General features: G+C 43.4%; 1 protein-coding gene across 2 annotated transcripts in view; it reads right to left on the bottom strand.

The window, feature by feature from the left end:
- MCM8 (minichromosome maintenance 8 homologous recombination repair factor) overlaps positions 1-12801 on the bottom strand; it is a 42988-nt gene that overhangs the window by 15892 nt on the left and 14295 nt on the right. For both annotated transcript variants that reach the window (XM_080683369.1, XM_080683368.1), the window contains exons 9-12: positions 10543-10694; positions 9378-9573; positions 5880-5910; positions 5051-5191 (exon numbers count right to left, since the gene is read on the bottom strand). In XM_080683369.1, coding sequence (XP_080539495.1) covers positions 5051-5191; positions 5880-5910; positions 9378-9573; positions 10543-10694 — 520 coding nt within the window. The remainder of the gene's footprint in view (positions 1-5050; positions 5192-5879; positions 5911-9377; positions 9574-10542; positions 10695-12801) is intronic.

Below are 12801 nucleotides of genomic sequence, written 5' to 3'. Positions count from 1 at the left end.
CATTATTTACAACACCTAATTTCCACTAATATTACAGATTCTATTTTTAAATTAAGCCAGGGGTTTTAAAGGCATTATTCTCTGGTCCAAAAAACATGAAAAATGTGCAGTGTCATTCCTTGGTATGAAAACATTTTCAGTGCCATTTAATGTATTTTGGAACCATTACCTATCTGTTAAGACATATTTTATCAATGAAAAAGAGAGCCCTAACCGGTTTGGCTCTGTGGATAGAGCATCAGCCTGTGGACTGAAAGGTCCTGGGTTCGATTCCGGTCAAGGGCATGTACCTTGGTTGTGGGCATATCCCCAGTAGGGGGCGTGCAGAAGGCAGCTGATCCACTGATGTTTCTAACTCTCTATCCCACTCCCTTCCTTTCTGTAAAATCAATAAAAAATATTTAAAATAATAATAATAATAATAAAATAAAAAAGAGAAAAATGACATTTTATATACTGTAAACAAAACGCAGAAATTAAACGATCTGTAGAGATAATCAGACACTGTGGAGGTTAAACCAGGCTTCCACCTATAATATACTAATTCAAAAATCATACACATACAATGCTACAAAAGATAGAAAAGTGTAACAATTTGGATCCCCACGTTTACTTTTTATATCCAAATTCTGGCTAGGTACTCTGTGCTTTGTGCCAGGCTTGTAGCAAGGGCTTGGTACAAAATTAAATATATATGTGCCCAGTTAGTAAAAAGCAAAAAAATATTGAAACATGGATAATATGCCAGATTTAAACATTTTTAAAATATATTTTATTGATTTTTTACAGAGAGAAAGGGAAAGGGATAGAGTTAGAAACATCAATGAGAGAGAAACATCGATCAGCTGCCTCCTGCACACCACCTACTGGGGATGTGCCCACAACCAAGGTACATACCCTTGACTGCAATCAAACCCGGAACCCTTCAGTCTGCAGGCCAACGCTCTATTCACTGAGCCAAACCGGTCATGGCAGATTAAAAAATTAAATGACTGGTTTTACATTTAACCACAAGAAATAAAGCATCAGGCACAACAATTTCAAAACTACAACTAAAAGACAAAATAGACATCATCCAGAACCACAGGAAGGCTGGCTGAGTGGAAATTCTACAACTAGAAGGAAAGAGAAAAGCACACTGCGACTCAGAGGAGCTGCAAAGGGCTGAGGTATGGAGACACGCGCGCAGAGAGGAAGGGCGGCTGAGTGCCTGGCTGACTTTCTCTGGCGGGAGGGGGAAGGAAGCCCCCGACTGCACTGAACCCCAGTTCCGGGTGAAACCCTGTGGACCTAGGCTCATACAGGGGGAGTCTGGACTGTCAGGTAGAGAGAAAGGCACACGGAGACTCGGGGGAGCCATGGCGGGCAGGGGTCAGGAGGCGCGCACGCGAGTGCTCGCAGAGAAGACTGAATGCGGAGGTTGCCGCAGGCTTTCCCTAGCGGAAGGGAGTCGGAGGCTCCTGACTGCACTGAACCCCAGTTCCGACTGCACTGAACCCCAGTTCTGGGCGAGCCCCTGGGGACCCACGCTCTTACGAGGGGAATCTGGACTGTCAGGCAGAAACTCAGGGGAGCCGTGGAAGGCAGAGGTCTGGAGGCGTGCACGCAAGGGCAGGGCTGACGGGAAACCAAGACTGTCTGCTCCTCCCTGAGACTCCGCCCCATCCAAGCTGAGCAGAGGCTTTTGCAGTTTTGCAAGTCTGATCCTATAAGGCTGTCTCCAGCACCGAACTTCTCCCAGCGTAGACACAGCTGATCCTCACAGCCACCTGGCCTGGAGGTCAATTACTCCCAGTGATACCAACAACTATCAAGACTTAACTACAACAAGGCTGTACACACAGTCCACAAAGGGGTGCTCCAAGAGTGTCCACCTCAGGTTAACTGGGGAGGCCGACCCACTGGGCCATATAGGAAACCTAGCACACAAAGCTACCCTACCAACTCAGGGAAGCAACAAAAATGCGGAGACAAAGAAACAGATCACAAACGAAAGAAATGGAGAAAAACAAAAGACTGGATATAGAATTCAAAACCATGGTTATAAGGCTTTTCAAGAATATCCTAGAAAAGGCCGATAAATTTAGTGAGACTCTCAAAGATATGAAAAAGGACCAACTCGAAATTAAACATACACTGACTGAAATAAAAAATATTATACAGAGACCCAACAGCAGACTAGAGGATCCCAAGAATCAAGTCAAAGATATGAAATACAAAGAAGCAAAAAACACCCAACCGGAAAAGCAAAAAAAAAAAATAACCCAAAAAGTTGAAGATAGTGTAAGAAGCCTCTGGGACAACTTCAAGCGTACTAACATCAGAATTATGGAGTTGCCAGAAGAAGAGAGAGAGCAAGATACTGAAAACCTATTTGAAGAAATAATGACTGAAAACTTCCCCCAACTGGTGAAAGAAATAGACTTACAAGTCCAGGAAGCGCACAGAACCCCAAACAAAAGGAATCCAAAGAGGACCACACCAAGACACATCATAATTAAAATGCCAAGAGCAAAAGACAAAGAGAGAATATTAAAAGCAGCAAGAGAAAAACAGTTAGTTACCTACAAGGGAGCACCCATACGACTGTCAGCTGATTTCTCAACAGAAACTATGCAGGCCAGATGGGAGTGGCAAGAAATATTCAAAGTGATGAATAGCAAGAACCTACAACCAAGATTACTCTACCCAGCAAAGTTATCATTCAGAATGGAAGGTCGGATAAAGAGCTTCACAGATAAGAAAAAGCTAAAGGAGTTCATCACCACCAAACCAGTATTATATGAAATGCTGAAAGGTATTCTTAAAGAAGAGGAAGAAGAAAAAAGTAAAGATAAAAATTATGAACAACAAATACATATCTATCAACAAGCGAACCTAAAAATCAAGTGAATTAAAAATCTGAGGAACAGAATAAACTGATGAATATAATAGAATCAGGGGCATAGAAAGGGAGTGGACTGATAATTCTCAGGGGGAAAGGGGTATGGGGGGTGCAGGAAGAGACTGGACAAAAATCATACACCTATGGATGAGGACAGTAGGGGGGGGGGGAGGTAAGGGCAGAGGGTGGGGTGGGAACCGGGTGGAGAGGGGCTATGGGGGGAAAAAGGAGAAACAATTGTAATAATCTGAACAATAAAGATTTATTAAATTAAAAAAAGAAAGAAAGAATCATCTGATGTGAAGGACAGTGGGTTTACAGTGTATGACGAGATCAAAGCAGTTCTCAATACTGCCGGCACATCAGAATCATTTATGTAGACTAGAGGCCTGGTGCACGAAAATTCGTGCACTGGAGGAGGGTTCCTCAGCCCGGCCTGCCCTCTCTCACAGTCCAGGAGCCCTCAGGGGATGTCCTACTGACGGTTTAGGGCCACTCCCCATGGCTGATCAGGGGAAGGCACCGCCCCCATCACCCCCTTGATGCTGCTGCCTCTGGCCTCCCTCTGCAGGAGGCGACCCGGCGATCAGGGGAAGGCGATGCCCCCATCACGCCTCTGCTGCTGCCACTGCCAGCTGTACATCTGCCTAAGCCTTGGCCCTCGCAGCCACCGCGGTTTGGCCTAAGCCTCGGCCTGGCCCTCATTGCCTGAGCCTCAGGCCCTGGGCAGCGGTAGCCACCATCCACGGCTTGCCTGAGCCTCAGGCAGCCGCTGCGGCTTTGTCCGGAAGGATGCAGCGTAAAGTTCCTGCCACCCGCGAGTGCCTAGCCGAGCACGCAGCCCCGCCCACCTGCATGCGGCTGCTGTGTAAGCAGCCTCCTGCTGATCGGACGTTACGGCGTGACGACCATTAGCATATTACCTCTTTATTATATAGGATAATGGGACCATAACTCAGACTCTTAATTCATTGGTCTGGGACAGGCCACAATATTTTCCAAGAGCACCAAACATGATTCAGTAGTCACTGGACTACAATTTACCAAAAAGCCACAGAGCCCCTGGTCTGGTCACATTTTTCCACATGGGGAGAAGGGGTATGGATGATGACATGAGCATTCTTAGAAAGGACATTATGGCTGGCTTACCAGGTGTCACTCCAAGAAAACCACAAGCATTCCACAAGCAGCACCTTCTAGGGCCATCATAAGTCCTTGAAGGGAGGACAGCTTGACGGATTGACAAAAGCAGAAATTTCTTGAGGACCAATAGACTGGTCACAGAAGCTGATTTGTTTTGGACTCAGAAGTAGTTAAAATGTACTCCAAAGAACTCTTACCTTTACCTGATTATTCTTTAAAAATTTTTTTAATTTTATTTTAGAGGACGTTTATTAAAGCTGGGAACAGAGAAACAAGGAAGAGCTAGGAAAATGAGCCTAGGCTGGTCTGCTGTGGCTCACTAAGAAGTCAGAGAAAAGGAGGCTTTGGGGATAGGTTCAGGGGGTTTGCCTGGGATGAACTTGCACTGCCTATTGCTGACCAATCAGTGAAGACCATGATCCTGAAAGAGCACACCTAGAAAACTGATGAATATTCTGTTGAAACTTTCCCTGGAGTCCTCCCCTAAAATTCACACCTGCAGGAGAGATAAAAGCCTCAAGACAAAGGACCCCACATGCACTCTCCCTCCCAGGAGCAGGCCTGCATCTCCTAAACTCTAAGGGACCCCATCAGCCTGGCAACCAGGGTAGCAATGGTACCTGATTATTCTTAAAGCCCAATACACTGTTTATGTAGCTCTGTGAAGAGAGAATGGGTGACTCTGCTTTGTTTCTTAAACAGTAAAGACTAGCAAAGAAATACTGAATACAAAAAAGGGGTTTGGGAAATGGCTTATGTTTTACAAGTTGACATCTCAAACAGACCAGCATGCCTAGGCAGCCTGTGAGACAGAAGACTGGCTCAATTTGAAAAGATGGTCAGATACAAGTTACATATTACTCACACAAACCCCAATTCACTTATATCACCAGACAAACTATATCCTCTGGAACACAAACACGACATGCTTTGAGCAAATTCATTTGTGAATTATTCATGTGTACACTAAGCAAAAGGCCAAATATTAAGTGATTATTTGTAGCATCCTACATATAATCCTACCTGTAGCATCTGACTCTTTCCCAAGCCTGGATCTCCAACAATAAGGACATGTGGATCTCCCCGAATTGGAATTCTGTTTTTGTCATCTGCGTATTTCTGGCTTCCTCCAAAGAGTGCTAATGCCAACCCTGCTTTAACAAGCTCAAATGTGAAAGAAGGAAAAAAATAAGAACATAAAGATGACTAGCAAAAGGGCCACTACTCCTCTTATGTTTACAACATTTATTTGTTTAGGGTTTTTCTTTTAAAACATGATTGAACTTTTTTTTCTAAGAAAAGCAAGTCTAATATGAACTATTACAATATATATGATTTAAAAAGCAAAAAGTAGAAAGTATATAAAATCAGAGCAGTATCTTCAAAGTTCCTAAGTGAAGACCTACCTTGCAAGGCATGAATTCATGCCACAAAACTAAGGAATACTTATTAGTTTCTGCTTTAACTGTCCAGAGTCAGTTTAAAGGAAGCCCATCCTATTAAGTCTAATTGGTAAGTAGCTTTTTCCTACAAGGGGCTGTAGTATTCCCATCACGACATTCATTTATGGAGAATAATGATTCATATTAAAATATGAGCAACTGGGCAGTAGAAATTGGCTATTTTTTAATAAAGTCTTTATATTTTACTAGAGGCCCGATGCACGAAATGCATGCAAGGGGCTTGGCCCTCGCAGCCCCGGCTGCCTTGTGGCCCCGCCCACTGGTTGTTCCAGAAGGTTGTTCTGGAAGGTCATTCCACCATGCGGTCTAATTAGCATATTAGCTCTTTATTATATAGGATTCTTGCCAACTTTATATATTTTTTAGCAAAGATGAAGTAAAATACTTACTTCATGGCCAAAAATGACAGGGCAAAGTGAGCTGAAAAACAGAATACAACTCATAAATTCTAACTTCCTCTTCATTGATCTATTATAAGATCTTCTTTGAAGTTTGCTTAACTTACTACAGATTTTATTAAAAAAAAAAGATAAAAATAAAAAATGTACACCCCCCCCCAAACAACTCAATACATGTTATTCTAATATTCAATAAATTTCTCAAAATTCTTGATAATTCTATAAAGGGAAAAATGCTTAAATATTGTGCCAGAGTAAGGAAGGATACTTGTAAAGTATTTTAAAGTAACCAAATATACTATTGATCATTTTACATTACTAGCCTTTAAAATGCACCATAATCATGGTCTTCCACTTTAGGATATGAATTATTTTGTATTTTATGTGAATAGACATCTTTAGACTTGGGCAGCCAAGTAACTGAAAGGAGACAAAAAGGTGAACTGCATACACATTTTAAGACTAGATGAAATTTCATTTTTTTCAGTTCAAGTCAAATGATCAGAACACATAAAATCATATATGAATATAAGGAAGTATATTTATACTTACTGTACAAACAAGAAATAAAAAAAACCCAAACCAGGTGGAAGAGATATACTCAAGAGTAAACAGTGAATCATTATCCCTTTTACTATATGTAAACATGGATGTCAGTGTCCTGCCATATCCCTTGGCACTACTGGTCAGCATGCTCCTGCATAATCCCTGCTGGCTTCCTACCACACACCTGCACCTGTCTGTCGAAGGGCTTTCTCTGGCTGCAGACAGGCTGGGCAAGCTAGAGTGCTGGGTTACCTAATATTCCAACCCTGGATGGAAAAATACTGAGTTCCACACAGTCTAGCGCCACAGAAGCCTCAGGAGGAGTAAGCCCTGGATGCTAGTAATAACCTGTTCATTGAGGCACAGCACCATATACTGACGGCCATCCTTTCTCTGTCTCACTTCTCAGCCCACCAGTATATTTGGGGATCACCTCTCAAATAAACTGCTTCCCAAATAATATCATTGCTTCTAAAGAAACCTAAACTAAAACATAACCTTCTACTGTCTTTTCCATCCTCCTTTCATTGTCCTCCATTTGTTAATCTGGCAAGGATCAACAAACTTTTTCTTAAAGGGCTAAAGTAAATATTTTCAGTTCTACTATCTTGGACACAACTACTTGTGTGAAAGCAACCATCAACAATCTGTAAATGAATGGGTGGGACTATGTTCTAATAAAACTTTATATACAAAACAAGCCTTCTCTGCCTAGTTGGCCAACCCCTGCAAGATTAACAAAACAAAACAAAATTCTAGCCCGGCTGTGGTGGCTCAGTGGATTGAGCGTCATCCCATGGATCAAGAGGTCCCGGGTTTGATTCCTGGTCAGGGCACATGCCCACATTGTGGGCTTGATCTCCAGTGTGGGGTGTGCAGGAGGCAACCAATCAATGAGTCTCTCTCATCACTGATGTTTCTTTCTCTCTCTTCCTCTTTGAAATCAATAAAAACATATTTTAAAAAATAAAATTAAAAAATAAAAATTTAAAAAATTTAAAAATTAAAAAAATCTAGTTTTGATGCTAAAATCACAAACTTAGAACTAAAAGGTAAAAAAAAAAAAAAAGTAAACCATGGTAAGAAAATGCTAGGTTTTTGTTTGTGTGTTGTTTTTTTAATCCTCACCCGAGATATTTTTTCCATTGATTTCTAGAGAGTGTGGGAGTGAGGGAGAGGGAGAGAAAGAGCGACTGGCTGCCTCCCACACTCCCCCCTACTGGGGCTAAGGAACTTACAACGAAGATATGTGCCCTTGACTAGGAATCAAACCCAAGACCCTTCAGTCTGCTGGCTGACAGTCTAACCACTGAGTGAAACCAGCCAGAGTGAAAACCCTTGTTTTTCATACTACTTTATCTTTTGTAAGTACATTGCAGAAGAAGGACCACTACTAGTATGTTCATTTTCTTTTTAACATATTTTTATAGATTTCAGAGAGGAAGGGAGAAGGAGAGAAAGAGACAGAAACATCAAAGATGAGAGAATCATTGATTGGTTGCCTCCTGAGAAGCCCCCCACTGGGGATCAAGCCCGCAACCCAGGCATGTGCCCTTGACCGGAATCAAACTCAGGACTCTTCAGTCTGCAGGCTTACGCTCTATCCACTAAGCCAAACAGGCTAGGGCCACATGTTCATTTTTATTTATAACTGATGAGGAACCAAAAAGAAGTGTTCTGATCCTCAACTAGGCAGCTCCTCAGATCCCATTACAGACCACTCACCATACCTTCACTTCTCACTAGATCAAACCCTCAACCCTAGCTCTCTCTCAGGGCAGGTGGGAAGTCTCTGAGAGTTTAAGAACAAAGAACCCCTAAGGAACTCCATACTTTTCTTAGTCAGCTAATTAACATATTAAAGGCAGAAAAAGTGTCAAATTCTCCTAGAGGCCAAAGTCTAGATCAATTTTCTAATATAATGCACTTCAAAACCTCAGTTCTTTATCTCTCTTAGACATATCTATTATTCTGCCTCATTTTCCCCTATTTTTTCAAAACTATCCAAAAAAAATTGTCAAAAAAGTCTCAAAATAACAGCATTGTTAGGTAACACAAAATTTCATTTAACCTTCAGAACAACTTTGAGACAAGTATTATTTCCATAAAAATGAAGGAAAAATTAGGTAACATGCCCCAGACCACACCAGAAGTAGTTGGCTTAACAGGATGCCTCCCCTTTGCTTCTTCTCTATTGTACGGCAATAACAAGGAAATAATCCAATGAAAGTAACTTCTATATGAACCTCTTAGTTTTAAAAGTAAAAACAAGAACACCCTCATGCAACTAACTGAAATAACTCTGGAATTCACTGTCCCATCACTCTTCGCTGAGTAACTTTTCCTTAGTACTTATACTAGAGGTCAGCAAACTTTTCTGAAGGGGACCAGACAGTAAGCATTTGTGAGCCATTTGTTCTCTGTCTCAGCTCTGAATTCTTTTGAATGAGTGTGGCTGTATTCCAATAAAAGTTTATTTATAGGCATCAAACTCTGAATTTCATATAATTTTGCATGTCATGAGATATCCTCCTTTTCATTCTTTTTCAGCCATTAAAAAATGTAAAAATGGCTCTGGCTGGTGTGACTCAGTGGTTGGGTGTCATTCTGAACACCGGAAGGTTACTGGGTTCCATTCTGGGTCAGGGCACATGCCTGGGATTGTGGGCTTGATCCCCAGTAGGTGTTGTGTAGGAGGCAGCTGACAGATGTTTCTCTCTCTCATCAATGTTTCTCCCTCTCTCTCTTTCTCTCTAAAAATGAATTTTACAAATCTTTAAAAAAAAAAGTAAAAACCATTTTTAGCTCATGCGTCAAACAAAAATGGGCAGTTAGCTGGTGAACTCTATATTGTAACCATTTTGACTAATTTTTTGTTACTTGCAGCCAAGAACAGCCCAACATGCACATACATAATAAAATTTCAGGTAGGGTCATACATACTTGACAATGAGTTTGAACAGGTTCTCTTCAGCTTGAATCTCTTGGATGGCATAAAGGTCCTTAAGTGAGAACTCCAGCAATGCTCCATGTTTACACCCCTCCTCAGAAGCCTTTGGTTTCTGTCCTTTGCTATTGCTAACAGAATTTGCTTCGATGTATAAAAGGAACATACATTTGTCATTCTTATTTCGAGAACCTGTAAATTTCAAAGTGTGAAATGTAGTAATTGGTATTTTCATTTTCCCTACAAAAATTCAAGTAGATGTACAAGAAAGGCACAATGAACTACAAATAAACTTTTCTTTCAGAGGGAAAGTTTCACCTATCCTATATAATAAAAGCCTAGGTGGCATCGCACAACACCCTCACACGACGTCGTCACAAGATGGCTGCACATACAGCGGAGGCGGGGCCTGGTGGCCACTCCACACAGTGAGGCCTGGGGGTCCCGCGGCTCTGCACGGCGAGTCCGGTCCCAGTGTCTCCGCTGTCTCGCATGGAGGAGGCGGGTCCCAGCAGGGGAGGGCAGTTGTGGGCGATCGGGCTGGCAGGGAAGGGCAGTTGTGGGTGATCAGGCCAGCAGGGGAGGGCAGTTGTGGGCGAATGGGCCGGCAGGGGAGGGCAGTTGTGGGTGATCAGGCCAGCAGGGGAGGGCAGTTGTGGGCGATCGGGCTGGCAGGGGAGCAGTTAGGGGGCGATCAGGCTGGCAGGCAGACGCAGTTAGGGGCAATCAGGCAGGCAGGCAGGTGAGCGGTTAGGAGCCAGCAGTCCCGGGTTGTGAGAGGGATGTCCGACTGCCCCCGAGGGGTACCAGATTGGAGAGGGTGCAGGCCAGGTTGAGGGACACCCTCCCCGCCCCCCGCACAAATTTCGTGCACCGGACCTCTAGTCCTATATAATAAAGAGTTTAATATGCTAATAAGACCTGATGGAGGAATGAGCTTCTGGAACAACTGTGGGGGGGGGGGGGGGGCATGGGGCTGTGAGGTTGCCGGGGCTGCAAGGGCCAAGCCTCTTGCACACATTTTGTACATCAGGCCTCTAGTGTAAGAAATAAGAACAAGGAACTCTCTAAATTAATGAAGATTCAGAAGTACCTTTAGAAAAGACAAATGTTGACAAATTACTAAGGGACAATCCAAATGAGGGAAGAGTTATACCACACCTTCTTCAGCATTTGAGACTTTGACAACTCCAGTAATAGTCACTGTGTCTCCTGGAACGCAGCTATCCACAAGATCATAAACAAGCTCACATTCTATCGTTCGTGGAATCCGACCTGCTTCTCGCTGATCGTCAGACATCAGCTCCTGGATTCTAAATAGGTAAGCAATTTTCAGTGAGTACACATATTGACTTTGGGCTATTTCTTCTACATATTAACTAGTCAGCGTCCACATAGTGCTGAGCTAGATAAAGGACCCATTAGTTTTTTTAAATTAGTTTAAATGTTCAATGATGTACCTAAAATTACTTCAGCAGTTTGCAGTTAAGGATGGGATGGCAGGATGAGCATGTGCATTTGTCACCCTCCCTCCAAAATGTCCACCCAAAATTACACTCACTAAAAGAGTAAAGAGAAATTTTAGGGTGTGCATCAAACAAGAGATACTAAATTTTAGAAAACAGTAAATGGGAAAGTATTGATGGACAAAAACAAAATGATGTCCACAACATACTACACAGGAAAAAGTTACAAAAAAAGTGGAAGCCAATGTTTTATACCCCTACATGTGATTTCCTAATATCAGAAGGTCACTATTTAAATTCAGTTAAAATATGGGTACTGGACTTACGGGGGTGAGCATTTCATCGTATCCAGTAAAACAGTAATATGCAAATTGACCACACCTCTGCTACACCCATAAGCCACGCCCACCAGCCAATCAGGAGCAAGTATGCAAATTAACCCAACCAAGATGGCTGCAGCCACGGAGCGAGCAGGAGGCTTGGGTTTCCCCAGCAATGGAGGAAGCCAAGTTCCTGGCCTGCCCTGGCCTCCTTTGAAAGCTACGAAGTTTCAATTATAGAAGATAAATAAATCCCAGATACCAGGGCCTCCGCTTCGGTCACCAGGGGGCATGGCCAGCCTGCAAACCACCATAGGCCCCTCGCCCAGGCCACCCCACGTTGATCCAGGACACCCTTCAGGGCAAACCAGCTGGCCCCCACCCACGCACCAAGTTTCTATCCCAGTGGTCAGCAAACTGCGGCTCGCGAGCCACGGTCTGCTGCTCTATTGACTGAGTTTGCCAACCACTGCTCTATTCTATCTAATAAAAGAGTAATATGCACATTGACCATCACTCCCACACACGAGATGGCTGCCCCCATATGGACACAAGATTGCCACAAGATAGCCAGCAGGGGAGGGCAGTTGGGAGGGATCAGGCCTGCAAGGAAGGGCAGTTGTGGGCGATCAGGCCAGCAGGGGAGGGCAGTTGGGAGGGACCAGGCCTGCAAGGGAGGGCAGTTGGAGGCGATCAAGCCTGCAGGGGAGGGCAGTTAGGGGTGACCAGGCTGGCAGAGGAAGGGAGTTGGGGGCGACCGGGCCTGCAGGAAAGGGCATTGGGGGGGACCCAGGCCTGCAGGGGAGAGCAGTTGAGGGGGTGACCAGGCCTACAGGGGAGGGAAGTTAGGGGCAATCAGGCTGGCAGGGGGGTGGTTAGCGGGTGACCAGGCTGGCAGGCAGAAGCGGTTAGGGGCAATCAGGAAGGCAGACAGGTGAGCAGTTGGGAGCCAGCAGTCCTGGATTGTGAGAGGGATCCCAGATGGGAGAGGATGCAGGCTGGGCTGAGGGACACACACCCCTGTGCACGAATTTCGTGCATGGGGCCTCTAGTAAGTTATATAAATGTCTAGTCACTATGTTGTACACCTGAAACTAATATAATATTGTATGTTAGTTGTAATTGAAAATACTTTTTAAAGTAAGAAAAAATCCAATTAAAATACTTAAGCTCATTTTCCTTCTGCTATTTTTACCTGAAAACAGAGATTTTGTTCAAATAATTAAATCACCCTGGATCTTCTACGTATATATCCTATTGTGGCCCTTTTAGCGCCTCTGAAGCCCTCATTACACCCTTCCATGGTGAAAGTACTGTAAACTTGGGCTGGATACCAGGCTCCCCAACTCACCAGAGATACAATCACACTCAGGAGGAGTCTTAAACATTTCCTCTTTTATAAAATAGAGTATTTGTAAATATCTCAGCATAGAGAACAATTATTACATGTGTTGATCTTGGTTTTTACAGGGCAGAAGCAGGTAAAGGTAGAGCGTGGTAGCAATCTACCTCACTTTTCCCCTAGATTCTAGTTTTTTAAGACCATCTCCTGTTTTAGCCAGGTTTTCCGAGAGAGCATTCTAACTTCAAAACCATCTATTATTTTATATTTAGGATGTAGTTATGCAACTATA

The sequence above is a fragment of the Plecotus auritus genome (genome assembly GCF_963455305.1).
Source record: "Plecotus auritus genome assembly, chromosome: 8".
In the NCBI taxonomy this organism is placed as follows: Eukaryota; Metazoa; Chordata; class Mammalia; order Chiroptera; family Vespertilionidae; genus Plecotus; species Plecotus auritus.
The sequence above is the reverse complement of the archived record's forward strand: the minus strand, read 5'-3'. Positions and strand labels throughout refer to the sequence as shown.